Source organism: Miniopterus natalensis, chromosome 4 (genome assembly GCF_054644295.1).
Source record: "Miniopterus natalensis isolate mMinNat1 chromosome 4, mMinNat1.hap1, whole genome shotgun sequence".
Taxonomy (NCBI): Eukaryota; Metazoa; Chordata; class Mammalia; order Chiroptera; family Miniopteridae; genus Miniopterus; species Miniopterus natalensis.
The window spans coordinates 17,846,589-17,873,455 of record NC_142084.1 but is presented as its reverse complement, the minus strand read 5'-3'; the positions used below and the strand labels follow the sequence as shown (position 1 = coordinate 17,873,455).

General features: G+C 40.9%; 1 protein-coding gene and 2 non-coding genes across 3 annotated transcripts; all 3 read right to left on the bottom strand.

Moving 5' to 3' along the window:
- Positions 1–890: 890 nt before the first annotated feature.
- Positions 891–20,076, bottom strand: HSPA9 (heat shock protein family A (Hsp70) member 9). The gene is made up of 17 exons (XM_016203787.2): positions 19,913–20,076; positions 18,431–18,489; positions 18,112–18,199; positions 17,129–17,310; positions 15,960–16,084; positions 15,333–15,406; positions 15,146–15,252; positions 14,462–14,624; positions 13,897–13,989; positions 10,147–10,356; positions 8,533–8,760; positions 7,710–7,814; positions 6,985–7,102; positions 6,181–6,275; positions 5,735–5,827; positions 5,167–5,307; positions 891–4,872 (listed from the first exon to the last, which is right to left on the bottom strand). The coding sequence occupies exons 1-17, from the start codon at positions 19,991–19,993 to the stop codon at positions 4,795–4,797; spliced, it is 2,040 nt and encodes a 679-aa protein (XP_016059273.1). The 5' UTR covers positions 19,994–20,076; the 3' UTR covers positions 891–4,794.
- LOC148093208 (small nucleolar RNA SNORD63) lies at positions 8,120–8,186 on the bottom strand. The gene has a single exon (XR_015714444.1). It is a non-coding gene; the product is annotated as a small nucleolar RNA SNORD63 (small nucleolar RNA).
- LOC148093207 (small nucleolar RNA SNORD63) lies at positions 9,613–9,687 on the bottom strand. Its single transcript, XR_015714442.1, has one exon. It is a non-coding gene; the product is annotated as a small nucleolar RNA SNORD63 (small nucleolar RNA).
- Positions 20,077–26,867: the final 6,791 nt, after the last annotated feature.

Here is a 26,867-nt window from a genome sequence, read left to right as displayed (position 1 = left end):
CAGGTCGTTGCTCAACCTCTGAGCCATCCCAGCTGGGCAGGAAATCTATGGTTCTTAACCCTTTTTTTGGCCAGATTCCTTCAGTAAATCAATGGACCATTTTCCCAGAAAAATTAATATTGACCTTCTTGCATTTTATAATCAGTGGTTTAAGGACCTCCTGAAGTCATTCATGTAGACTGCCTTTCCCCCATCACTGTTGCCTTTTATCTCCACATTCTGGGGCAAGTGCTACTAGAAACCTGTTTAAGAGCCTGTGATTTAGGTAGAACATTTTATTTCCTTGTTTCCTGATTTCACTCAGAGTTGAAGCTTGTAATTATTAAAGGCTGGTGTTATAATTAAAATTAAGCCACCCTCACAGATTACTTATTAAAGGATTCTTTGTAATGAAGAAGTGTGGAGCAAAGCATAGAACTGACATCTTATTCTTAGTAATTGATGCATTGACAGACACATGCTTAGCCCTGGCTGGGGTGGATCAGTTGGTTGGAGCGTCATCCCACGCACCAAAAGGTTGCAGGTCTGATTCCTGGTCAGGACACATACCTAGGTTGCTGGTTTGATCCCCAGTCAGGGCCAGTATCAGAGGCAACTAATTGATGTTTCCTCTCTCACATCAATATTTCTTTCTCCCTCTCTTAAAAAAAAAAAAAGACACACCACCTATGTAGTATTCCTAATGTACACATGACTCTGAACACAGGGAAATTATCATGTGAATCCAAAAGGGCCATTCTGCAAAACAAATGGCCTGTACCCTTAAAAAATGTAAATGTCATGAAAAGAAAAAACACACAGGAACTATTCTTAGTAAAAGGAGGTATAACTAAATGCCATGTATGATCTTTGATTTGAACCTAGATGAAAAACAATATTAGAGGATAGTATTGAGACAATTAGGGAAATTTTAATATGGGCTACATATTAGATAATCGTACATCAGTGTCAGATTTCCTGATTTGAATAGTTGTGGGGAGAAGTTTCTGTTCTTACAAGATGTGTGCTAAAATATTTAGGATGAATTGTCATGATGTTCAGAAAACAAACAGAAAAGGCACGCGCAAGAGCATGTGAGCCCTGGCTGGGTAGCTCAGGTGGTTAGAGCATTGTCCCAATATGCCAAGATTGCAGGTCTGATCCCTGGTTAGGGCACATCAAGAATCAATGAATGCATAAATAAGTAGAATAAATCGATATTTCTTTCTAAAAACTCAATAAAAAATTAAATTCATAAAAGTTTTTTAAAAAGTTGAGCCCTAGCCAGTTTGGCTCAGTGGCTAGAACTTAGGTCTCTAGACTGAAGGGTCCCAAGTTCAATTCCTTGGTTGCAGGCTCCATCCCCAGCCCCAGTCAATGCACCTGCGGGAGGCAACCAATTGATGTCTCTCTCTCACACTGACGTTCCTTTCTTTCTCCTACTCTCTCTGAAAAGCAATGGAAAAAAATCCTCAGGTGAGGATTAAAAAAAAAAAAAAGTTGAGGAAAAAGTTAATTCTGCCTGGGTAAACAGCAAAGTTAAGTTTATTCAAGATCACATAGAATGAGTCAGCAACAGAACTGGACTCTAGGAAGAATAAAAGAAGTTTGCAAATTCATTTGGTCACTCTTATCCACCCTGCCCACCTCCCCTTGCTGGCCCAGGAAAACTTCAGGCCACATTACTATCAATTTCTCCTTGGCTACTTTTCTAATGAAGAATTTTTGTCTTTTACCAATTAAGTTTTAGTTTCTGGGTTTAGTATAAGTTGCCTCTAGGACTTTTGACAGTTGATTTAGACACAAACTTAAAAAACAAAGATACCTTAATCCACCCAGTTTTGACCAGCGGGATTCAGTAATTTGGCAAAAGATTTGAATGCTTGTGTGTCAGGCATTGTTCTAGGTGTTGGGAAATAGTGAGCAAAAAAATTTCTGGTCTCATGGAGCTTACATGGTGGCTGTCAGTGCTTCTGGGTCCTTGCAGTTTTGGACGTTGGAAGTCTTGAGATCAGGGTGCCAGCATGGTCAAGTGAAGGTCCTCTTCTAGGTCAGACTTCTCATTGTACCCTCACATGCCAGAAGGGTACAAGGGATCTCTGGAGCCATTTTGGTAAGGGCACTACTCCTATTCCACTCTCATGACCTATCACTCCCCAAAGGCCCCACCTCCTCATACCACTACCTTAGAGGTTAGGGTTTCAACAAGTGGGAAAGGGGGAAGATGGCACAAATTCAGGCCATAGCTGTGAGGGAGGAGGACAATTAGGTGGTAGTAACTGCTAAGGAGAAAAAGAGGAGTAAAGATAGGAAATGGCAGGAACTTGAGGAGATGGAGCTATTTCATAAAATTTCAAAACCTTAGGAAAAATGTGAGGTGTAGGCCAAGTGAAAAGCTGGAGAAGACTTTTCCAGCAAGGGAAGGCACAAATCACAAAGTAAAATAATAGTTGGAGGGTAGAGAGAAAAGGTAATGAGGGGCCTGATCACATTGAAGCATATAGGCAGGCCTCTGACTGCTAACTGCTGTGGGGAAAAAGTAATAAGGTGTGTAATTTTAAGTGAGGAAGAGTACTTGTAATAATCCAAGTAGTAACTAGTAATAAGTAGTAGGAGTGGAGATCGTGATTCTGGATGCACTTTGAAAGTTGCTAAGATTTGTTCACTCCAGGTTTTTTGGTTTGGGCAACCATAACCAGCACATTTACTGGAAAGACCACTTAGGAAGGGAAATCAGAAGTTCCTTCTGGGGCCTAGTAAGCACTTGTCACAAAAGGGAGACTGTATCTGAAGAAAAAAAATCTTTTTCCCTTTCAAGGCTTTTGCACTAGGTACTAATTTTATTCGTCTGTAACTGGAATACTGCTATATGTTCACTACACACAGGGAAGCTTGAGACAGTTGTACCTATCCAAGCAGATTTTCTCCCTCCTTCCTAATAGAACCAATATTGTTCAGGGGATGTTAGGATGCTTTCTCTGATCCCAAGGATGGATCTTGAATCATATAAGCCAGTAGTTCTTGATTGGGATGCTTTGGAAATCCTTAGTTATCACAATGATTAGGAGATTCTAGAGGTGTTTAGTGGGCAAGGGCCAACCACAGATGCTAAATATCTAACAATACACCACAAAACAATACTTCATAAAGAATTATTGCACATCCCACAAGGTTCCCACCAAGTGTTCATGTGGCCAAGAACTTGAGCCTAGAATTTATTTTTCATATGAATCTCAAGTACTATTTACATGGGTGTTAATGAACAATTTTCCAGGAATGTAATTATGTAAAGTCTTTCATATTAGAGAATTGTACTGATTTTTCAAAAATTGATTTGGGAGGAAGAGACAGACATCAATTTGTTCCACTTATTTATGCATTCATTGGTTGCTGCTTGTATGTGTCCTGACCAGGAATCGAACCCACAACCTTGGCCTATTGAAACGACACTCTAACCAACTGAGCTACCCAGCCAGGGCGACACTATATTGATTTTTAAAGTATATATGAATTTCATTTGTAGACATCACCACAAAATAAAAGGAGGCGTTACCCCTGATGAGATCTAAGCCCCAAGTTCTTAAGATTCCTTCAAGCATGGCATACGACAATAGTCCATGAATCATGAAGGGAAGTCTGTTGGAAGACTTTTGGGGAAGAATTCTCAACACTTAAATGAGATATAAGAAAGAGGCAGTCATCTTTCTGCTTCTGAAGTTGTTAGCATGTGGTTAATTAGAACTACATAGGCTTTAGGACAAGCCAACTCACTGAGGGTGAAAGCAAAAATATAGAAAGAATCAGTACCTAATATTACTGAGCCACTAAACTCATACCTTAGGATTTACTACCAAACTTATATAAATATGCTACTTAGAACTGAAAGCAACCTGAAAACAGTAGCTCCTATTTTCATGTTAGAGATCTAGACTTTTAACATTCCAAACAAAAGGTGAGGCTAGAAGAAAACAAGAAAACACCTTAGAACCAGACTTGTCCCTAGTGATAATGCTTATTATTTCATTACACCAGCCATTCTAAATCTTGTGTTTCACCTCAGTGACCCTAGGTCACGGAATTGGAAAGTATGATGCATGTTATATTCTCAAAACTCAATCTCAGAGCCTCACCCCTCACAAACGAGATCAAGATGCTTTTCATATTTATTTTTTTTTAAAAAAAATCCATAATGGATCAAAAATAATCAAGGATACAGGTGCCAAAGGCCAGAAAGTAACTATAGAAGTATGCTAGAAGAAAATTAGGAAGCCTTATTACCTTGTTTTAAAAGCTGTACCTAACATAAATACTTAGCTTAGTTCTCCATTGATCTAGCTTCCCCACTCTACCTCTGAACGTGGCACGGCAGGCTTGTCTTGCAAGGTCTCAGTTGAAGGATCCCATATATACACAGGCTGGTATGGCAGTACTAAAGTATCTTATCCCCAGATGGTTTTATTCTAGGTCCGTAACCAACTACCTTCATTGTTTGTGTGTGCGATGGTCTCACCAGTTGAAAATACAGCTATTTCAGCAAAAAACAATGTTGTGTCTTTATAATCATTAAATCATCTTTCCTTTTATGTGCAGCTGAAAAATGACAGGCTAGGGACAGAACATTGTGAGCTTTGTACTGTTGGAATTATCACTCATTAATGATCATTAGCTAAGTCACTAAATTTACATATTAAGGAAATTATATATAGAATACTGCAAAAACACAGTAAAAGACTGAAGTTTGACCATTTCTGCTCAGGCAGTCCCTTCACTCCCAAGCATCATATGTTGTTCTATTGGCTCCGAAGTTTACTGTTATTACTGTTTCTCCTCTTTTTGATCTTCCTTTTGTTCCCCAGTGCCAGAACTTCCAGAGCCTTCTCGCTCAGACGCCATCTGTTAAGAAAACATTTGACAGTCACTCATTTAATCTTATGGCTAACAGCTTGCTCTCTGCAGCCATATCCTGCCTACCCCCCCTCACTATTGCTGGTTTCTGTGACTCCTTCCCTTTGACCTTACCCTCCCTCACAAAGTAGGGTCAAGAAGGAAGGAAGGATATTTTCAACACTCCCAGTTCTATAAATGGCTATGTAGGGAGTCATCAGTAAGAGTAATCAAGAGCAGTTACAACAATATCAAGTGAGAAGGAAAACAGTCATTGAACAAAACACTCTTGAGTCCTTGTACCTTTTTGTATGCCATTTCGAAGAGCTTCAATGATGCTTGCTGAAGGGAAGACGCTGCCTGCCTTATGTTTTCTCCAGTTTCACTATCTTTTCGAGCCAGGAGCTCCCTCATTTTGGAAATCTCTTCTTTTAGCTTGTTGCACTTAAAAAAAAAAAAAAAAAAAAGAAACAAGACCTTCACTTTTGGGGGGTTTCTTATCCTATTACATGAAGCAGTAGTATTAAAAAACAGTTTTTAAAAACCAAATTCCTGCCCAGCAGGTGTTGCTCAGTGGTTGAGCGTCAACCCATGAACCTGGAGGTCATGGTTCGATTCCCAGTCAGGGCACATGCCCAGCTTGTGGGCCTGATCCCCAGTATGGGGCAGCCGATCAACGATTTGCTCATTGTTGATGTTTCTCTCCAAAATTAAAAAAAGGGGAAAAAAAGGAACTGCAGATAATACCAGTAACCCACAAAACAAACAAAAACCCCCCAAACTAACTTCCTATCAAGACCCACACAAACTTTGTTGACACTGGTGACAATGCCTCCCAACTTGAATTATTCTGTTACAAAAGAGGGCTCACCTCGTCAGCAGGCAACTGGTCCTTGAATTCTTCCATCTTGCTTTCTGTATCATGAATGATGCCTTCTGCCATGTTAACTGCTTCAACTCGTTCCTAAGAAACATTAGAAATTGAAGACTTCCCAATCAATTGGTTGGCTGAAGTTCCTCAGTGAGAAAGACAACATATTGACTGTTACATATAGTTACATAGTAAAAACAGTAAGGGGAAGAAATCACTGTGGTTGGTGTGAGGTAGCCTGAGGTGTCTGTGAGAGATTTTAGCTAGACTTTGTAACAAGAATTGATATGGGAAGACTGGGAATAAATAATAAAAGCATTCCACATAAGTTATCTGCTAAGGGGGAGAAGGGACAGGTTGAGAGTAACAGAAGATATAAGATCGATGACAAACGTCTAAACTCCCATTTTCATCTCCCAGCTGAAAAGGCAGAAAGTACTAATCACCTTCTTTCGCCTGTCTTCCTCAGCATACTTCTCTGCGTTTTTAACCATATTTTCAATATCATCTTTGCTTAACCCACCAGAAGACTGGATCACAACTATAGTGAAAAGAAAGCATTTCGTTACTTCCCCGGTAAAATTGTATGTCTCATCCTCTATTGTATTAAGAAAAATAATACTCCTACACAGAATAGCCAATCTTGACATGAATTATGAAGAGGAGTACCCTATTTTCCTGTAATAGGCAGAGGGAAACCAAGGTCTGATATATGCTGCCTACCTGCCAAAACTTTCAACTCAGCCCTGGCTGGTTTGGCTCAGTGGTTAGTGTGTCAGCCCACAGACTGAAGGGTCTCAGGTTCGATTCCGGTCAAGGGCATGTACCTCAGTTGCAGGCTCCCTGGCTATAGTTGGGGTGCCTGCAGGAGGCAACCATTTGATGTGTCTCTCTCACATCGCTTCTCCCTCCCTCTCCCTCTAAAAATACGATAAAAAAAAATAAAAGGAAAAAAATCCTTGGGTGAAGTTTAACAAAAAAAAACAACCCACTCCAAAATACAAAAACAAAACCCCAAAACTTACAGCTCAGCATTCCAGAGGCTCAGTGTTTGCATATTTTGGGGAATAAACACATCTATCTGTTAATTTGAATCTGATAACTGAAGAGAGAAGGGGCAAAGAGGACTGACTCCTCCTCCTCAGGCTGGAAGAAAAGAGCTGCACAACTTAGAGGGTCTAGTTCCCAAAAGAAAGCAACTCCAAGGTCCCTTACCTCATTTTCACAGTCTGGTAAATAAGAATACTTACTCTGCTGCTCTCGTCCTGTACCCTTATCTTTGGCAGAAACATGTACAATCCCATTGGCATCAATGTCAAATGTAACTTCAATCTGAGGGACTCCACGAGGGGCTGGGGGAATTCCAATCTAAAATAAACACACAGGTTAGGCTCCTCACACAGAGAGGTCCAGTGCTTTAGTTTCAAACCTATATAGTCTTCTGGGGAATAAGTCACTTGGTTCCAGGGAGGAACAAGCATAGCTTCACTTAATTAAATGTACAAAAACAAGTTTATAAGTAAAAGTAGTACTTCCATTGCTACCTGAAATAAACAGGGCTCATACCAGTGAAGGTTGGCTATAGCAAGTAATGCCTATATGTACCTGGGGACACAATAAATAGAGCAACCCTCATTATTCATCTCAACAAGAACCAATAAGCAATGCTAAGTAGAAGCCAATATCAAATGTCTCTTAAATTAGTAACCAGAAATTTCTCCTAATTAGCATTATCTAGGAACATTTCCCTGTCACCTATTTATAATATTCTTAAAGTTCCTAAGGCACAAGCAAGGCTTTCAGGTAAAAACTGAAGCCAAGGGCTATCCAGTTGCATAATTTGTATGTACACTATATTAAGATAACAGACTATGTGTGTTTCAGCAGTCTATGGTAATATTAGTAGAGGTTAGAATATAATCTAGCTTTACAATAAAAAAGAATGAGGAGCATATTTAGGATTCTCAATACCCACCAAAGTAAACTGTCCAAGAAGTTTGTTGTCTCCAGCCATCTCTCTCTCACCCTGACACACTTTAATCTCCACCTGAGTCTGACCATCAGCAGCTGTAGAAAATACCTAGGGAAAAAAGAAACTTCCTGGGTTGGCAGTCTAATTAAACTATTCCCTTACATAAAATACAAGCCAAAGAAAGAAACACTGCAACTCTGGAAGAGTCCTAATGTACACTAGTTTTAGAACAAAGGCTTATGTCTTTGCTGGGAAGAGCACAGCAAAAGGGCATGCAATAGCTATTATTTCTGCTAAGCAAATATACTGTACAAAGATGCAGCATTGGCATAGAAGGCCTTAATAGGAACTAAAAAATGAGATGGTGAAACATGCTCATCTGGGGAAACAGGTCAGAGACAGGACATGTATTTTGTGCTCAGTCACAGAAAGTCATCACACACTTCTTCAGAATGATGTGTTGACAATACATCACCACACAAATACAGCAACAGCCAATTTTCATAAAAATATCAAAATTGGAAGTCAGGAAATAGTTCTTAATCCAAGACCCAAGTCATTCTCCACATAGCCCTGCTTGGCATCTCAGAGGACACCCATGATTCACCCATAACAGAAGCCCACTGCATTGTCTTGGCCAGGCCATTCTTTTTATTGCCTTTGAGAACAGAAGAGCATAGGGAATTTAGTCCCAAATGATGATGCTCCTTTTGGTAAGTTAAACAAAAGGCGAAGTTTTCCAGGAAAGCACAAAAAAGTGGCTGTGAATCACATCCTTCACAGAACCTAGTATCTCTGTGACAAGGTAGGAAGGGGAGGCTCTTACCTGGCTTTTCTTGGTTGGAATAGTGGTGTTCCTGTTAATAAGTTTGGTAAATACACCTCCCAGAGTCTCAATACCCAAAGAAAGGGGAGTGACATCCAGGAGCAGAACATCTGTGACATCACCAGCCAACACACCTCCCTGAATGGCAGCTCCAATGGCCACAGCCTCGTCAGGATTGACAGCTTTACTTGGGGCTCGGCCAAAGAGATCCTGCACAGTCTGCTGAACCTGAGCATCATGAAAATAGAACCTGTTACTCACTACTCAAAGCAACTAATTGCCCAAGAAGGGGAGAGAGAACCCTAGCAAATTGCAGGGTAGTTTGCTTCCAATCCAAGGATTTCACTCAAATTATTAGTATTTCATAGCTGAATTCTTGTTCATGTAATGATCTGAATATATCATGTAGGTAACACTCATATACTTTACTCACATGATATGTCATTCATAGCCCTTTTAAATTTGGGAAGAATTTGTGTAAGTCTGTTATCTGGTTTTCCATACAACACATTAAATTAGAAATAGAGGGTGCAGGCTGGTGTGGCTCAGTTGGGTGTTGTCCCGTGCACCGAAAGGTTGCCGGTTAGATTCCTAGTCAGGGCATATGGCTGGGTTTTGGGCTCAGTCGTCAGTAGTGGGTGTGCAGGAGGCAGCCAATCAATGTTTCACCCTCTCTCTCTCCCTCTAAAAATCAACTGAAAAATAATTTAAAAAAATAGAGGGTGTAAGGCATGGGGACTTAGAAATTGTATAGTCCAAGTCCTCTTCTACATAGCAACCAAAAACCAACTCAAAGGAAGCGGTGCAGCGGTCATACAATGACAACACTGGTGCTAACATGGGACATGTTCTTCCCCTTCCCCTTCCCCCCCCAACTAATGCTAGGAAAATGTGCTATTTAAATAGCATTTGTGATAATTTGTTAACATAGAGATATCACCCAAGTCCAAAGCCTCTCTTTTTCTCTCCAGATTTGTTCTGTGCATATTTTCTTGAGCCCACATACTCAAAAATTAAGACGACATCGAGGCCCAAGATAATTCTATGAAAGCCATAAAGAATTTCATCTTCAACAGTTTCTGTGCTCAGTCATTAGCTTTCCACACACCTGTCTTTTCAGAATGATGTGTTGATGAATAGAATGCATCATTGCACAAATCTCTGTTGAAGAGATACAATTAGAAACCCCAAACACATGCAAAGACATGTCCAAAATTGCCCCATAGAGGCTACTTAATATCAAGGTTTTAATATATACATATATATTTATTGGTTTTTAGAGAGAGGGAGAGAGAGAAACATTCAAAGGCGGCCTCCTGCATGCTCCCCATCAGAGACCGAGCCTGCAACCCAGGCATGTGCCCTGAGAACCAAACCAGCAACCTTCAGTGCACAGGACGACACCCAGGCAAGCCACATGGGCCAGGGCAGTATCAAGGTTTTAAACTATCTCTGACCTTCAATGTTCATTCCTAAAAATTCTTCAAGAGTTAAGAAGTTCAGGATTCTCCCTGCCACTACCCCAAAGAAATTTTGCCCTTCCTAATCCTTTCTTAAACCATGTGCTGGCCCTCTCTGCTCTCCATGTTGAGAATTCCATGGGTTCATCTATACCTTGGGCATCCTAGTCATGCCACCAACAAGAATCACTTCTCCGATGTCACTCTTGCTGACTTCTGCATCTTGCATGGCTTTCTGGCATGGGGCGATGGTCCTCCTGATTAGCTCAGCAACAATCCCCTCAAACTGAGCCCGAGTCAGCTTCATATTCAAATGCTTAGGTCCAGAAGCATCCATCGTAAGATATGGCAAGTTGATGTCGGTCTGCAAAGGAAGCAGGGAAACCAGTAGTGGTGAAGTTTCTTTATTTAATTAAATACTGTAGGACAGGAACACTCTGAATGCCACAGTGGTCATACCTACTTTAAAGGAACAGCCACCAAAGACAATGACTCTTTAAGATTCAACCACTTATCTTCCCAAAGGTAAACATTCCAGAATCTATTATTAAACAATGAAGAACAGAGGAGAGAAGCAGAAAAAAAGCCCTGTTCAGGAGACAAAGAAATGTTCTACCACTAAACATACAGGGTGGGGCAAAAGTAGACTTACAGCTTGAGTACAGGAAACAGAGTTTATTCCTGTATTTATTAATTCTTGTATTATTTTCCATATGAACTGTAAACCTACTTTTGCTCCACCCTGTATATTAAGAACCACACTAATGGTTTTTTCCACTGAGTTTTAAAAAATTCCATGTACATAAAAAACAAAAACAAAAAAACACACATGAAAGATATGCTCTGAACCAAATAACCTGCCACCAAGCCAGGGCTTCATAAGTTTCAGGAAGATGGCTAGAAAGCTACAAGCAACAGAGAACTACAAGGACTGACTTCACTGCCATCATATCCACAGAGAGCAGCTAGCATGGCCACAGTCGCACCATATAATATCCAATATTTCATAAACCCCAAATCCTAATAAGGCATGGATTAACACCTCTCATCGATGTTTCTCTCTCTCTAGCCCTCTCCCTTCTTCTCTACAAAAAATAAAAATTAAAAAAAATTATATGTATACACACAGACACATATATATAAAAAGAATATTCAGACCAAAAAGACCTCATCGCTAAACATTTGCTGAAACAGGTGTCCTAGGGGTGGACTCTCAGGAATAGAATTACCTTATACATCTCCAACTTCACATCAAAGCAAGGCTAGCAGGGAATAAAGACTGAGGGGAACAAATTCTTAACCACCTTTTCTCAAGTAAAGTACCTGGGACTATTAGATGCTTAATACAGTTAACACACCTTCTGCGGAAATAGTGTTACTAGGTATTACCTTAAAGAACATCATTGACAATTTTCTTTCTTTGCAAAATGCCAATAACCTAAATCAGAAAATAGAATTTAATCATCCAAACCAATATGACCCAATAGAACTTTCTGCGACAACAGCAATGTTCTACAATCTGTGCTGTCCAATTCAGCAGCCACTTGACACTTAATGGCTGAGCTCCTGAAATACAGCTAGCACAACTGAGAAATAGAATTTTTAAAAAAATGTTTAATACCCACTTGTGGCTATTGTATTAGTGTACTTCTATATGCTGTAAGTTAATGACAACCTGAAAAACTCCAGGACTCTCAACTCTATAAAATCAGTTCCTCAGTTTTGTCCTTCATCTTTCTCAAATCCAAATACCTCTCACTATCACACTTGAGTCCAAGTCCTCTCTCTCACCACCTGGTGTGCTATATATAATGGCCTCCTAGTGACTTCCCACATCCACTCACACTGCCTCTGCCACAGAACCGCTCCCCACTGAAAACAGAACTCCACCTCAGCCAAAGCACTTTTCATAAACCCTAACCTGACCATGTTACTGTCATCACATGAAGTTTTCAGTGGTTTATACTCACTCAACTTTGTAGAAGAGACACCAATTCACAAATCTATAAAGCCTATAGCCTCCTGTCCCTTGCTCCCCTGCCCGTATGCACGGACCCCTTCTCAGGTCTTCAACCCAGTGCCTCATACTTGACTCATTATCACTTCCTGATTAACCCATCTTTAAGAAGCTCTCCTTGTCATGTCAAACACCTGTCAACTGTCAGGTTCCTCCATTATAATTATAAATCTAACTTTTTCCTTTTTACCACATTAATAGCAGCTTACATTTAGAGTATTTATTGTTTACTATGTGTAGTCCTAAGCATGCTACATATATGTATACGTTCAGTAATCCTTGCAACTCTAAGGGGGAAAGTAGCCCTATTATTTTCATTTTATAGATAAGACAGAAATGTTGCCTGGCCAGCGTGGCTCAGTGGTTGAGCACTGACCTATGATCCAGGAGATCCCAGTCAGGGCATATGCTGGGGTTGTGGGCTGGACCCCCAGCAGGGGGCGTGCAGGAGGCAGCCAATCAATCATTGATGTCTCTCTCTCACTCCCTCTCCCTTCCTCTCTCAGAAACCAATAGACATATTAAAAAAAACAAACACACAGAAATGTTAAGTAATTCATCCAAGGTCACACTGCTAACAAGTGATGAAAACAGGACTGGAACCCCGGCAATCTACTTGTAGAGCCACTTTTAACCTCTACATTACATTACTTCTGGTTTGACATTTAATGTAATGTTTTAAATAATGTCTACCTCCCGAACCACACTAAACTACACAAGGGTAATGTTTTATCCTACAGATTTACAATCACACATGCACAAACATTAGTGTACAAGGACGCTCAATATACATTGCTATAATGGCAAAATGCTGGAAAACAACCCAAATGCCTATCAATAGGGTACAGCAGGTCTTTGAATAATGACATTTTGTTATAACATTGATGAGATGTCATAGGAATTTAACCCGTTTTTTAGCCTACAGTAAACCGGTTTCCTTATACAGCACTTTGCTTAAAGTCGCAGGAACTATTGATGACGTTAAGTGAGGACTTGCCGTACAGTCACACTAAAACCAACCATCTTCTCCCTCCAAAGTGTCAGATCCCTGGGAAGAATTATAAGCTATTCTCTGGCAGCACTGCAGTATTTCAACCCTAACCCTATCCACCACATTGCAAAGTTCTGCCACTCTGTATGATAGCAGGAAACAAAGCAACACATCAATACCATGGGTGACTTTATACAACTGTCACTCCTTAAAGAAATTCCAGGTTTGATTGAAGTTTAATATCTCTTCTCTTCCCAGTGAGTAATCAAACTAACAACTAAAGTAGTCACAGGCTCTGCTTCTCTGATGCCACCTGAAAACCTGGAATTAAATCTCCTGCCTTCCATCTTGTTTCATCTCTGACCAGATCTAACATGCTTTCTACAATTCTATTCTTAGTGATTAAAGCAAAGCGAAGCTTCACCTCTCAGAAATGAAGCAGCATAGGCCGACACCTTAAACAGATGCTGAGTGAATCTGATGCCCAGAGGGTAAACCTTGCTCAGGTGTATAAAACCCCAGCCTTCAGCCAGGTTTCATAGCTCACCTTCTAGATTAGTGATCCAAATAATTACATGAGAAACAATTAGAGACTCATAAAAAGAGCTATCTTGAATCAAGTGAAGATAGTAGCAGTGCTGAGAGTAACATAGTATTTATAGGCTAGTAATTCTAATTTTGCACACTGTTAGTCTAGATTTTAGCTCCAGTATACATAACCTCTGATTTGGATGGTTAGCACATTTAGCTCACCCACTGAAACACACCTACTCCTTTGCTGGTGGAAAGGTTTATTACCACCAACCAGAAAACTGTAAGGCAATTAGAATATGCTATTCAAGTAAGCTCAGGCTAAAAAGACCCATCAAGACTGCTGTGATTCCTCCATGTCTCACCTGCACAGATGAGGAGAGTTCACACTTAGCCTTCTCAGCAGCTTCCCGAACTCTTTGAAGTGCCATGTTGTCTTTCGTCAAATCAACTCCCGTCTACAAAGTGAAGACACACAGTACTAGCATTAAGGTAATGATAAATACTCTTAAATTGCAGTGAGAAGCTGTTAACAACACAAAATAGAGCCACACCTTTATGAACAAGCACAAATTACTTATTACCCTTAAAAATCTGTAGGGAAAACTTATTCTAAAAAAGCTGTGTGTCTGGAGTCAGAGGGCTGAACTGATCTCAGTTGTTTCAGCTGTAGGATTCTAGCTCAAAAGAGTTCCCAGAATCCCTTTTTCAACGTTATACACAGAGTGCCATATACTTTCAATCTGTTGTGTATTCTTAATCTGAAGGTACAATAACCAGAATAGTTCAGTCCAGCCATGAAACTGAAATACAAATATTTTAGTGCTCTACTCAGGGCAAAAAAATTCATTGCTCTATTCAGGGCAGCAATCTGAACAAAGAAATTCTCACTATCCCGATGTCTATATATTAACCACACCAATAACTAACCTCTCTTTTAAACTCCTTCACAATGTGTTGTAGCAAGGCCTGGTCAAAGTCTTCACCACCTAAGAATGTGTCTCCATTGGTGGACTTCACCTCAAACACTCCTTTCTGAATTTCCAGGACAGAAATATCAAAAGTTCCACCACCTAAATCATACACAGCAATGCTAGAAAAAAAAAAAAGGCGGCCTTAAGGAACAAAATAATGAACTATTGATACATGCTACACACATGGACGAACCTTGAAAACATATCTTACCAGCACATGATGGAGCCTATGCCACTATACATTTCAACAACTAAATAAGTATAAACTTGACCATTTCCCCCAAAGTATAATTATTATGAAATCTGATAACTGTGTGATATTTGTATTAACATATGGCCCTAAAGCTACATGTAAAGTATACATACAGTTGAAAAGAAATAAATTCATTTAAAAGCAAAATTGGCAGTATCCAACCATTCTTTTGAATAAATACCTGCCAACATACAGACATACCAAAGGAGGTAAAAAAAAAAAAAAAGGACCCTATTAGGGGAAAAAATAAACAAAGAAATGGTCTTGAATGAAAAGGACTATACAGCCTTGAAGAACATCAAGGCAGTGTATTTTTAGTCTAAATACAAGGCTTAATCACTAAGAAATCAAGATGTGACTTGGGTGGAGTTTACTGTACAGACTTACACTCTGTCTTCTGATTTGTCTAGACCATAGGCCAGAGCAGCAGCTGTGGGTTCATTAATCACCCGAAGCACATTTAGTCCGGCTATCTGGCCAGCATCCTTAGTGGCCTAAAAAAGAAAAAAGTATTTTTCCACCTTTGTGTCCCAAATACCACTAATTTCCTAAATAAAAATGCTAATTGACTCACCTGTCTTTGAGAGTCATTGAAATAAGCTGGGACTGTGATCACAGCATTTTTTGCTGTATGCCCCAGGTAATTTTCTGGAAAAGAATCAAGAAATGAATCCAATGAGATTCTGTCAGATGAAACAGGTAACACAATTACTAATGTAGCCTAATAACCTGTGTCATCCTCTTGGAGCTACAAACAGGATTCATCAGTTTTCAGCACATTAGGACCTAACAAGTACACAACCTTGTAGGAAAACACGACGATTAAAGAAACTGATTAAAAACAAAGATCTCACCTCTAACACTTCAGTGAAAATTCACCAACTAGAATGACTTAGAACAGGGAAGTTTTAAGTTTCACCTAACAGAGACAAAAGCTTAATATATATATAGTCTTTTGGCTTTCAATACATTACTCCCCTACTGGAAAAAAATAAACAAGAAAGGCACCATTAAGAAAACTTGGAAGATGTATTCAACCTATAGGGAAAGTATAAAGAGTAACAAAGTTTTGCCATTCCTAGGTTTTTCTGTATAAAAGTCATCAGACTCATCCAAGGGACACTGGGGTATAAAAGCTAGTGATCTCAGACAAATCACCGAGTTCTTAGAACTTTCCCAGATGTGAACTTAAACTTCTCACCTGCGGTCTCTTTCATCTTCATCAACACAAATGCTCCAATCTGACTTGGAGAGTAGAGTTTTCCATGAGCTTCAACCCAGGCATCGCCATTGGAGGCACGGACAATTTTAAAGGGAACATTTTTACTGCAAGACACAAAAATTGTATTTGAAAAGCCACGCCAATGCAATCCACCATGATATGGTTATCATACATCATGAATGTCCACCCTCCACCCCAAGAAATCTATGGCCAATAAGAACTTCAGAAATCCATTTAATGAAATCCTTTAGAAAGTAAGCATTAACATATCAAAACATCCTGATGAAACCTGAACACTTTACTTTCCACCAAACAAAAAATTTATACAGCTGCAGCTGCTTTGGAAAACGATTACAGTTATCACTATAGGACCCAGAAATTCCATTACTAGGAGTCTAGTCAAAAAAAATGAAAACATGCCCACACAAAAACCTGTATGCAAGTGTTTATTGCAGCACTATCATAATAGCTAAAAACTGGAAACAAATGCCCATTAACTGATAAATGAATAAACAAAATGTAGTATATACCCCACAATGTAATATTATTTGGCCATAAAAAGTAATGAAGTAAAGATACGTGTTACAACATGGACAGACCTTGAAAACATATCTGATTAGCACATGATGGAGCCTGTGCCAATGTCTGTCTTATGAGTTTAACACCAATTTACATGGCCCAGGAATGACTAGCCAAATCTTCTTATATCATGTCTATACACAGCAAAGACATAATATGTGGAGGCAAAAGTGTTTTGTTTTAAAAAATATATCTTTATTGATTTAAGAGAGGGAGAAGGAGGGAGGGAGGCAGGGAGGGAGAGAGAGAGAGAAACATCAATGATGAGAGTTGTCATTGATCGGCTGCCTCCTGCATACCAACTGACTGGGGATTGAGCCCGCAACCCGGGCATATGCCCTGATCAGGAATTGAACCATGATCTCCCAGATGGATCCTAGGTCAATGCTGAACAGTTGAGCAGGCCTGGCCGGGCCAAAAGTGAAATTTTTGAAGGAGATACCCTTTTGGCAGGGGAGGGCTTGCTCCCAGAAACAAGCAAAATTACTAAGGTAAGGTGCTCCAGGGATCCTGCTAAAAGATTCTTCTGTGTGGCCTTTGCAAACAACTATGCTTTTGCCATTACTCACATGTCTTTCTGGACTTCAGGGTCATCATATCGCCGGCCAATAAGACGCTTTGTGGCATAGAATGTGTTGTTTGGGTTGGTGACAGCCTGTCGCTTGGCCGGCATGCCAACAAGCCGCTCACCATCTGTTGTAAAGGCCACAACCGAAGGGGTGGTTCTGGCACCTTCGGCATTCTCTAACACCTAAAACACCCAAAGCAAGACAGAGATTCCAGTCACCACCAGTCTTTATATCAATCATTTAAAACAAAACAGATGCCAAATAACAAAATAAATGCTCAAGAATAGTACTAATGGGCAGGCACACTTTTCTGCCGTGGATGCTGATATAGTAAGTATCTTCTACTAAAGACAGCGAATGCTTAAAAGATCTTTAGTTCTTTACTTTGAAGCTACAGAAAAAAAAACCCAGAATGAATATAAACCAGAGATTTCACAGTCAATGGAAGAACAATGTAATCTTTCCTTCCAGGAGAATTAAATCTACTTCTCAATTTTTTTAAAACAAAGGCTAAAAAGTTTCAGGCATATAAAAAAATTGCCAAGAAGCAATTCAACAATCCCAGGTGTTCTAAATCTTAAGAATCTAGTGGGAATAAAAATTATATGAAAAGAGTAAGGAAGTTTCTAAGGACATGCTTTACTTAGGATGTGGCCCATGTGTCACGTGGAGCTCTACTTGCTTCTAAACTGTTTGTTCCTGCACCTCAACCTTAGTTCAACTGACTTACAAAAGTGCAAGACTTATAACAGAAGTAATCTGTAATCTATCTGCAAACCATCCCAATGGTTCCTAATGGTAACTTAGTAGCTCAAGAGGACACACTTAGTAGTCCACAAGGAAACATTTTTAAATCCTTGGAAGTCAAATCCATTCAATTATCAGCACCATGCAATTAATAAGTATAAAGGCTCACGTCAAGAGTCTTAACAACTTGGGCACTAGCTACCATTACATGACCCAGAGCTTCAAATCATGCTCACCTTTGCTTGTTTACCTTCCATAACTGCCACACAGGAGTTGGTAGTACCCAAATCAATACCAACAACTGCTCCTTTGATTGCTTCTGATCTGTAAGACATTTAAAACAATGTTATCAATGTTAGCGTTTAATAGTGGTCTCCCAAATGGAATACATAAGAAAATGTTGGACACTGGGAATAGTGTCCCATTATGTAATTTGAAAATAAGTATTTTCAAATAAGTCATTTTTTCCTGAGTAGAATCGTTAATCACAAACTTAAGAGACTACTGCTCTGGGGTTTAGTATTTATCTCTCAAAGGAAATGAAGTTACACTTACGCATAGTCACGCCTTGAAACAATTCTAAAAGCCTCATGACTAAGGCCATTCCAGCCATCCTAAAGAAAAGAAAAATTACATAAGCCGTTAGTACGTATGAAAACTTGGGCTTGTTCTAATTATTCTTCTGAAGAACAAATTAAAGTTTGAGACTTTCATTCTATTTAACTGAGTGCCTATCATGTATAAAGTATACTGAAATGATGAAGTATTTTATGTATAAAAGGTACTATGGTACTGAAACAGCAAGCAAACAAATAAAGTATGAGTTTTCCAAATAAATCAGATAGAAGTAAGGAGATAAAAGCAGATAGATACAAAATGGTCTTGAATTACATTATAACACGGTTTCTCAACCTTGGCACTACTGATTCTGAGCCAAATATTTATTTGGGGGGGGGGGCAGGGGCTGTTCTGAGCATTATAGGATGTTTAGTAGCATCCTGGGCTTCTACTACTAGAAGCCAGTAGAGTAGCACAGCTCCCCAAGAATGTGACAATCATAATTATCTCCAGACATTGCCAAATGTCCCCTGGGGAGGCAAAACTGCCCCTGGTTGTGAATCACTGCATTTCAAAATACTACTCAGAAAGTTCTCAATTTCAGTCAGGGGCAGTGTACACCTAAGCCCTACATATACACGTGTGTACTGCAGGTATAAATCTAAGTTATTCAGAGACATTTCCCCTGACCCTGCCAAACAACCACTTTAAAGTTAGGATTAGAAATCTTGTGGAGTCCGTTTGAATAAAATTTTGTTTTTCAGGAGTGGCCTCCAACCAGGATCAAAGGGAAGACCTTTGTTACAACCTAACCTCAGGCTACTTCCAATTCCAAGCCTTCCTTTAACCCCAGTGAGACAATGCCAGTTCTCCAAATATGTGTTTTTGATCTTACATGGTAACAAGCACCATGGCCTTTTCACAACCTGCTTACGTTTTCTGAAAGAACAGAGAACAATCTTACCTCCCAAATTTTGGGGAACTAGCTACACAAACATTCCTAAGCTAAAGAATCAGAGCTTGATTTTTGTACTTATTAAGTTGCAGTCTTCATTTCACCATAGCAACGGGGTCCTTGCACACCCTGTATTTTACAGAAGAGAACAGTCGTCTCCGATTCGTAGGTAAGAAGCACACACTAGAACAGCGGTTCCCTCCTAACTAGAATTGCGTCCCTTGCCCCCAAGGCCAAACCTGTCCCATCAGCCACAGAACGGACTGTCAAGACCACTAGCCACTACTTCGTGAAATAAGACTCCACGCTGGCAAGGGGTGTGACTCAGCAGGGGCCGGGACACGGAGGTAAAAACCCTGAAACAGGCCTTGAACTGGCAACGCTGATTACAGAAAACCCGTTACCTTCCTCCCCAACCTGATCTCTCCCAGAGGATTCTGACCCCGAAGGGCGCGCGGCCTTCTACTCCAAGGCCCAAGATCGTGAGCCGTGAGCTCCTCGGGGAAGGCCCTGTAGTTTCTTACCTGGTGGCGGGCGACCGTGGAGCCCCGGGAAGCTGTTGCGCCCACGAGACGAGATGCCGCGGCTCGGCTGGCGCTTATCATCGCGGCTAGATGGAGAGAGCAGCAGGCAGCAAAGAGTCACTCGGACAAGTAGGAGCTAAGCTGCGCTGCGCCGCGGTGGAAACGCTTCTGGAAACCTCCAACCACGTGGGGTGGGGAGGGCGGGGGTTGGTCGCTGGGGCCTGGAGGCCCGCTCTTCCGCTGAGGCACTGCTTGGGTTGCCTGACCAGCGACTACCTGACCGCCACGGCCGGAGTCAGGGCGTTCAGCTAATACGCTCCGCAGCATGATGGTTGAAAAAGTATGTCTTTGCGTTCTGGCTGGGGCAGGTATGGGCTTAGTGAGAGGCGAGGGGGTTAGGAGAAGTGTAAAGGCAACACCTTGGACAGCCCTGGTCCTCGGAGGCTGCAAAGACTCAAGGTCACACGGGATAAATTGCGTAAAGATTACAGTCTCCTTGCGTCAGTTGCGTGAGAGGAGGGGCCTCTTGCACTTGCGCAGCTAGCATCGCGCTGAGTTCTTGGAGCGCATGTGCTCAGGGAGTGGCGGAAAACGGGGGTGGAGTCTAACTGCTGCACTCATTGGATGCCCCAGCGCATGTGAGTTTGGGCCGGACGTAGCCCGGGACGAGGCCGGGCGCATGTGCAAGCCTCGCGCTTGGGTGTTTTCCCTGCTTCCGCTTTGCGCGGAGGGCGCCATCTTGTCTTGGGTCATTGTTCAGTGTAAACCTCAGGCTCAGAACCTTCGTTGCTCGTCACCGTCCTTTATTCGTTTCTTGGCTGCTTGTTGGTATTTTTTTTACCTTTATTTTGACTGTTAACACTATTACAGATGTCTCCAACTCCATCTAGTCCCCGCCCCTCCTTCCCTGTGGCCGTCACCTCACAGTCGTCTGTGCCTATGGGTTATGCATATGTTTTTTGGCTAATCCCTTCACTTTCTTTCATCCAGTCCCCCTGCCCGTTGGTATTGCAGTAACTTGAAATGCAGCTGAATATGCAGACCTTCTACAAATTCATTCTGTATTTTACCACAGGGGTCTCGGGTTTAGAACTACTCTAGCAGCCTTTCATTCTCCCAGTGCATTGGGTTGCTTTGGGCTAATTATCGCGCAAACTCTCTAGAGAAAAACTGCGTGACACCCCCCCCCCCCCCCCCCCCCCCGCGGCTGTGCTGTGTCTCACTGAGGCTCCTCAGGCCCATATCAAACCTTGTGCTGGTTGCCTGGGACAGAGGCTGTGGGTTCTGCAACAAGATGGCAGTGGCCGCCGCGCTGTGACCAGTTTCAGATTTTTGAGAAAAAGAATTAATTCACCGATTCAACAAATATGTACAGTAGTGCCCACCGTGTGTCAGACACTGTTCCACGAACTGAGAATACAGTGAAAACAACCTAAATTCACTTATCACAGCTTAAGCTTGATTTTGCAAATGAAGCAATTTGTCCTTCAAGCTTTAAAGTATTTCAAAAGAGTAAGAGACTCCACTGTTAAGTGACCGCTGTGTGAGGAATCGTGAAGGAAATGTCAGGGAAGAAAAGAAGATAACGAGTTTACATTGTGAGGGGTATGGAAGGGAGAGTAAAACAATGAAACAACATTGGTTATGGATTATAAAGGTACTTTAAAAAAAAACAACCCACCCCCGTAAGTGTTAGCTCATATTATCCTCTCTCGTCTACTTAACACTCATTTCTTTTTTTTTCTTTCTTTTTTTTAATTCTCTCAGAGGTAGACTTTGCTGAGGTTTTTAAAGATACAGGATAATGACCCCTGTTGGTAGAGATTAATATTCCAAAACAATATATTGATGCAAAAGAACATAAGAGAGCCCTAGCCAGTGGTTAAAGGGTGGGCCCAAGCACCAGAGGGTCATGGGTTCAATTTCCGGTAAAGGGCAGGTACCTGGGTTGCAGGTTCACTCCCTGCCCCTGGTCAGGGTGTGTGTGGAAGGCTGCCAGTCCATATCGACCTCTCTCTCTTTCTCCCCCTCTCTGTCCACCACCTCCCCCCCCCCCCCCCCCCGGAAAATGTAAAAAATATCCTCAGGTGAGGATTAACAACAACAACAACAAAGAACATAGAGAGGAATGACAAGGAAATAATATTAAGCATTGAAGCAAAATGGAAATTGAAAACTACCATCCTTATGTTGTATATGACAGAGAGGGAGGAGGGCAAGTGGAATAACTGGAGTAATTCATTCTCATCTCAAATGGTTCTCTGAGGAGTTTGCTTTTTTTGTTTTTTCTTCTTGTAGCATACATTTAAAAGCCATCAAAGGAATCCTGGAATCGAATAGTGTTAGCTAAAGGGTGTCTGAAACCCTGGTTCTGTATGTATGTGTTTCTGGTGGTTTCTCCCAAAGCCTGGCAAATTCTTGCCATGACCACAAGGGGGATGTGGTAGCTCTAGATATTAAAAGCAGGAGTTGAGAATGGGGCTGTATTGCATTTGCCAGTTTGGAGGGCAGGCTTCTGGCTGCTTTGCAAATTAATCTGGCCTAAAGCCTGAAGGCTTGAAGAAATGAACCTGAGTCTGAAGAGAAGTAGGGTGCAAATGAATAAGAATGAATGGTTAGCCCTGGCTGGTGTGGCTCAGTTGGCTGGAGTGTTGTCCCATGTACTGGAAGGTCACGGATTTGATTCCAGTCAGGATATATACACCTAGGTTTTGGGTTGGATTCCCCATCAGGGCATGTAGGGGAGGCACAGATCAATGTTTCTCCTCTCCCCCACTTCCTTCCTCTCTTCTAAAAAAAAAAAGGGAAAAAAAGGATGGTTAGGTCCACAGCCAGGTGGTATAATTCTATTACCAGAGAGCACAATATTGTATTTTACTTCTCTGTTGTCATCTCATTGTCACACAAGAAAGTGAAAGGAGTTGGTACATGATTTGCATGTGGGTAAGTGTTTACCAGACAGAACAGGTGGCATTCTAATACCTGTGCAAACTATTTTAACATATTTGAAGACAGGAAACTAGTTTCAGTGTTTAAGTAACTCCCAGCCATTAATAGGAATTGTAATTAGATAGTAATCACTAATAGTTGTTAAGTGTTTAGGTGCCACATACTGTCTTAAGTACATTAGCTAATGGAATGCTCCCAACAATAATCTCAAGAAAATACTATTGGTACTCCTATTTTGCAGATGTAGAAACTGAGGCTTAGAGCACTTACATAGGTCACATAATAGTATGTTATTAGGTCACATAATAGAATGATAAAGCTAGAATTTGAAACCAGACTGTATGACTCCAGAACCTGTAGTCCTAACCACTAGGCTCTGCTGCCCCATAACCAAACGGTTTGATTTTTTGTTTTAGCCTTACCCAAGGAGTGAGGATATTTTTTCCATTGAATTTTTATTTTTTTATTTTATTTTATTAGGGAGAGTGAAAGGGAAGGGGGAGGGGGAGGGAACCATCGATGTGACAGAGACACAGCGATTGGTTGTCTCCCACACTGGCCCTGACCTGGGGTGGGTATAGGACCTGCAACCCAGGTACATGCCCTTGATCAGGAATCAAACCCACAACTCTCTGGTGTGCAGGCCTTCTATCTATCCACTGAGCACACTGGCCAGGGCTGGGTCTGATCTTTACCTCCGCATATACAGAAGATGAATTTTATAATACTGGCCTAATCCATTATTAACAGTTATTTTAGATGATGGAATAAAAATGTTAGAAATACTTTTTAAAAATTTTAAGTAGTTTAGGTTTTAGGACAACTACAAAGTTCAATTTGTAATATAATTCATAGGATCAAGTTTATATATTTAAAGCAAAGTCTCTAAACTGGTGACTCAGGTGATGTTTTTATTCAGTCTTGCCAAAGATGAATATCATGCTGTGGCACCTTCCATCTTCTTGAAATAAAAATGTGGCATATTGCAGGGATGTGTCACTTTTGTTCTCATTGGAATTTTTCATGTATCTATAGCAGATTTCAGGAAACATTTCCCACTTTTCTGTTTTGGCATTAGCTGTACTATATTGGAGTGCATTACATGGTGTCACTACATTCAAGCCTGATTCAACAGAGCTTGCCCCAGTGACACATAGGAAGTCTTATGTCAGGTGATGTCTCTGTCCCCAAGGGTGGTGACAGCAGGTTTCACTTTATAGTGAATGCCTGGTAACCCCTCAGCCTGCCCTTCTGATAAGAGAAAAAAGAAATTACAGGTGACCCTGAAATAAAAGTGAGACAGCAATAAATCAAAAGAAAATGTCACTTTGATTAGATAGAACATTTATATCCCAATGATGACATTTTATCCAGTCTCGGTGCACAGGGTAAAAATCAGTTAATTTATCTCACTGTGGATTTTCATTGAGGTTTGGAAAACAGTTGGCTATTGGATAGGTCAAGGACCTGTGTATGAAGTCCCTATTTGGGGAGGACGTAGGGCTGACAAAAGCAGAGATTTGCTCTTTATGATGATCCATTTAATAGTTAATTCTTAAGGATATAGGAACCTTTTCTGAACTTTTTAGTGTAAAGAGCCAGAATTTTAACTTATTCTTGATTGGCATGGTATAGTAAAAGGAACCCTGAATTAGGAGTTGAGTCTGAGCTTGGGTTCTAGAAACACAGAAAGGACCTTAGATCATTTAAAGTCTAATCTTTAATAGATGAGGAGCAGAGAGAATAAGTGATTTGTCCAAGGTCACACAGACAGTGTTAGCTTCTGCTCTACAGCCTTCTTTTATTTATATATATATATCTTTATCGATTTCAGAGAGAGGAAAGGAGAAATAGAGAGAGAGAGAGAGAAACATCAATGAGAGAGTCATTAATTGGCTGCCTCGAGCCCACAACGGGGGCATGTGCCCTGACTGGGAATTGAACCCCGATAGCCTGGATACTAGGTCGACGATCAACCGCTGAGCCACGCCCAGCTGGGCTCTAGGGCCTTCTTTTTGACTTGGTCTGCCTTTTAGAAATCACCCATATGATTTCAGATTAAATGTTCAATTAGTACCAGACCTTTTTCAAATGCTTATGGACAACTCTAGCCAATATGCTCCCTTCCTCCTGCCTCATTCTCACTCCTTAAGGTACATGATTAGTGAAATTATGTCAGTTGTCATTTCAGTTCACCTGGATTACATGCTCTCTCTATGTGAGGGGCTGTTGGTTTTTAAGATTCCACACCCCTGCTCCTTAAACATCAGGAGAGGAAGCACCCATTTCCTTAGGTGATGAGGATTTAAATGAAGGCTAATTAGGGAAGTACTGGAATTGTCTCAATACCTTTAGGCAGAGTCCTGGAAGAACAAGGAGGATGGCTCCTTCTTGGTGAGGCCCCAGGAGGGCCTTCTTGTAGCTGCCAGTTACAGGTCTTCCCCTGAGAAGTGGGCTTCTAATGTTCCTGTCTGCACTGACTCTGACCTTTCATAGCCCATCTTCTTTACGTCTGCTTCTCTAATTCTTTTATTACAGTAGTTCCCAAAGTCCAATAGTATCAGATTGGGAAGCTCCTTAAAGCATCCCACTCCTAGAGATTCAGATCCTGTAGATCTGAGATGGGTCAAGGAGTCTGCATGTTTAACAGCTTCCACAGGGGATTCTGATGGGGGTGGGGTGGGGATTAGAACCACACCTTACATAGAAACACTCCAAACACAATGGTATCTTCTAGTCTCCAAACTTTTTCATTTTACATCCCTATTAAAATAATATTTGAGCTCCCTAGCTGGTTTGGCTCAGTAGTTAGAGTGTCAGCCCATGGATTGAAGGATCCTGGGTTCAATTCTGGCCAACGGCATGTGCCTCAGTTGCAGGTTCAATTCCCGACCTTGGTTGGGGTGCCTGCAGGAGGCAACCAATGGATGTCTCTCTCTCACACTGGTATTTCTCTCTGTCTCTCCCTCACACACACACTGTCTCTGAAAAGCAATGGGAAAAATATCCTCTGGTGAGGTTTAAAATATATATATATTTGAACACATACTTCCATTATGTGTATATTTATGTTTTTATAAACTACGTACAGTTGATCCTTGAACTTTTGACATGGGCATTAGGGTGCTGACTCCCTGCCCCTGGCAGTCAGAAATCTATGTAAAACTTTTGACTTCCTGGAAACTTAACTGCTAATAGCCTGTTGTTGACTGGAAGCCTTACCAATAACATAAACAGTCTGCTAACACATATTTTGTATGTTATATGTATTATATACTGTATTCTTACAATAGAGTAAACTAGAGAAAAGGAAATGTTATTAAGAAAATCATAAGGTGATAGACATGACTTGGGGTGGTGAACACACAATACAATATGCAGATGATATAGAATTGTATACCTTAAGCCTAAATAATTGTATTAACCAATGTAACCACTATAAGTTCAATTAAAAAAAAAAAAAAAGGCCCTGGCCAGTGTGGCTCAGTGCTTAGAGCGCAAGCTGGCACACCAAAGTGTCGTGGGTTCATTTCCCGGTCAAGGGCATGTACCTGGGTTGCAGGTTGGACCCCCAGCCCCAGTTGGGGCACATGCTGGAGACAACTAATTGATGAGTCTCTCTCACGTCAATATTTCTCTCTAAAAAAAAATCATAAGGAATAGAAAATATATTTACAGTATTTAGTGAAAAAAATACATGTACAGGTGGGCCACACAATTCAAACCATTGTTCTTCAAGGGTCAACTGTATCTGTACGTATCTATTATTAAACATATATAAAAATAGAAAATAAAAATGGAAAAGATAAGTATAGATATATTTGCATATTTCCTTCCTGTACCTCAGTGTATCCCTTGGGCTGCTTGCACCTCCCTTGCTACCATTCTGTGTGGCTTAAATGACCCCATCCCTATAGAGTGCCTTTATTGGGCAGAGTAAAGGCACAAGAAAGTGCCAGGTGGTCTCATGGATCAGCTCATACACCTTTGTTAAGTTTAAGTGCCA

What these genes read in the sequence shown, in the direction of transcription:
- HSPA9 (XM_016203787.2), bottom strand. Translation starts at nt 19,993, where the DNA reads ATGATAAGCGCCAGCCGAGCCGCGGCATCTCGTCTCGTGGGCGCAACA. An exon ending in GCATGACTAGGATGCCCAAG is followed by an intron (nt 8,761 to 10,146) that starts GTATAGATGAAC and finishes CATGATGCTCAG; the next exon opens with GTTCAGCAGACTGTGCAGGA. An exon ending in AGGAAGACAGGCGAAAGAAG is followed by an intron (nt 5,828 to 6,180) that starts GTGATTAGTACT and finishes AATGTTTCTTAG; the next exon opens with GAACGAGTTGAAGCAGTTAA.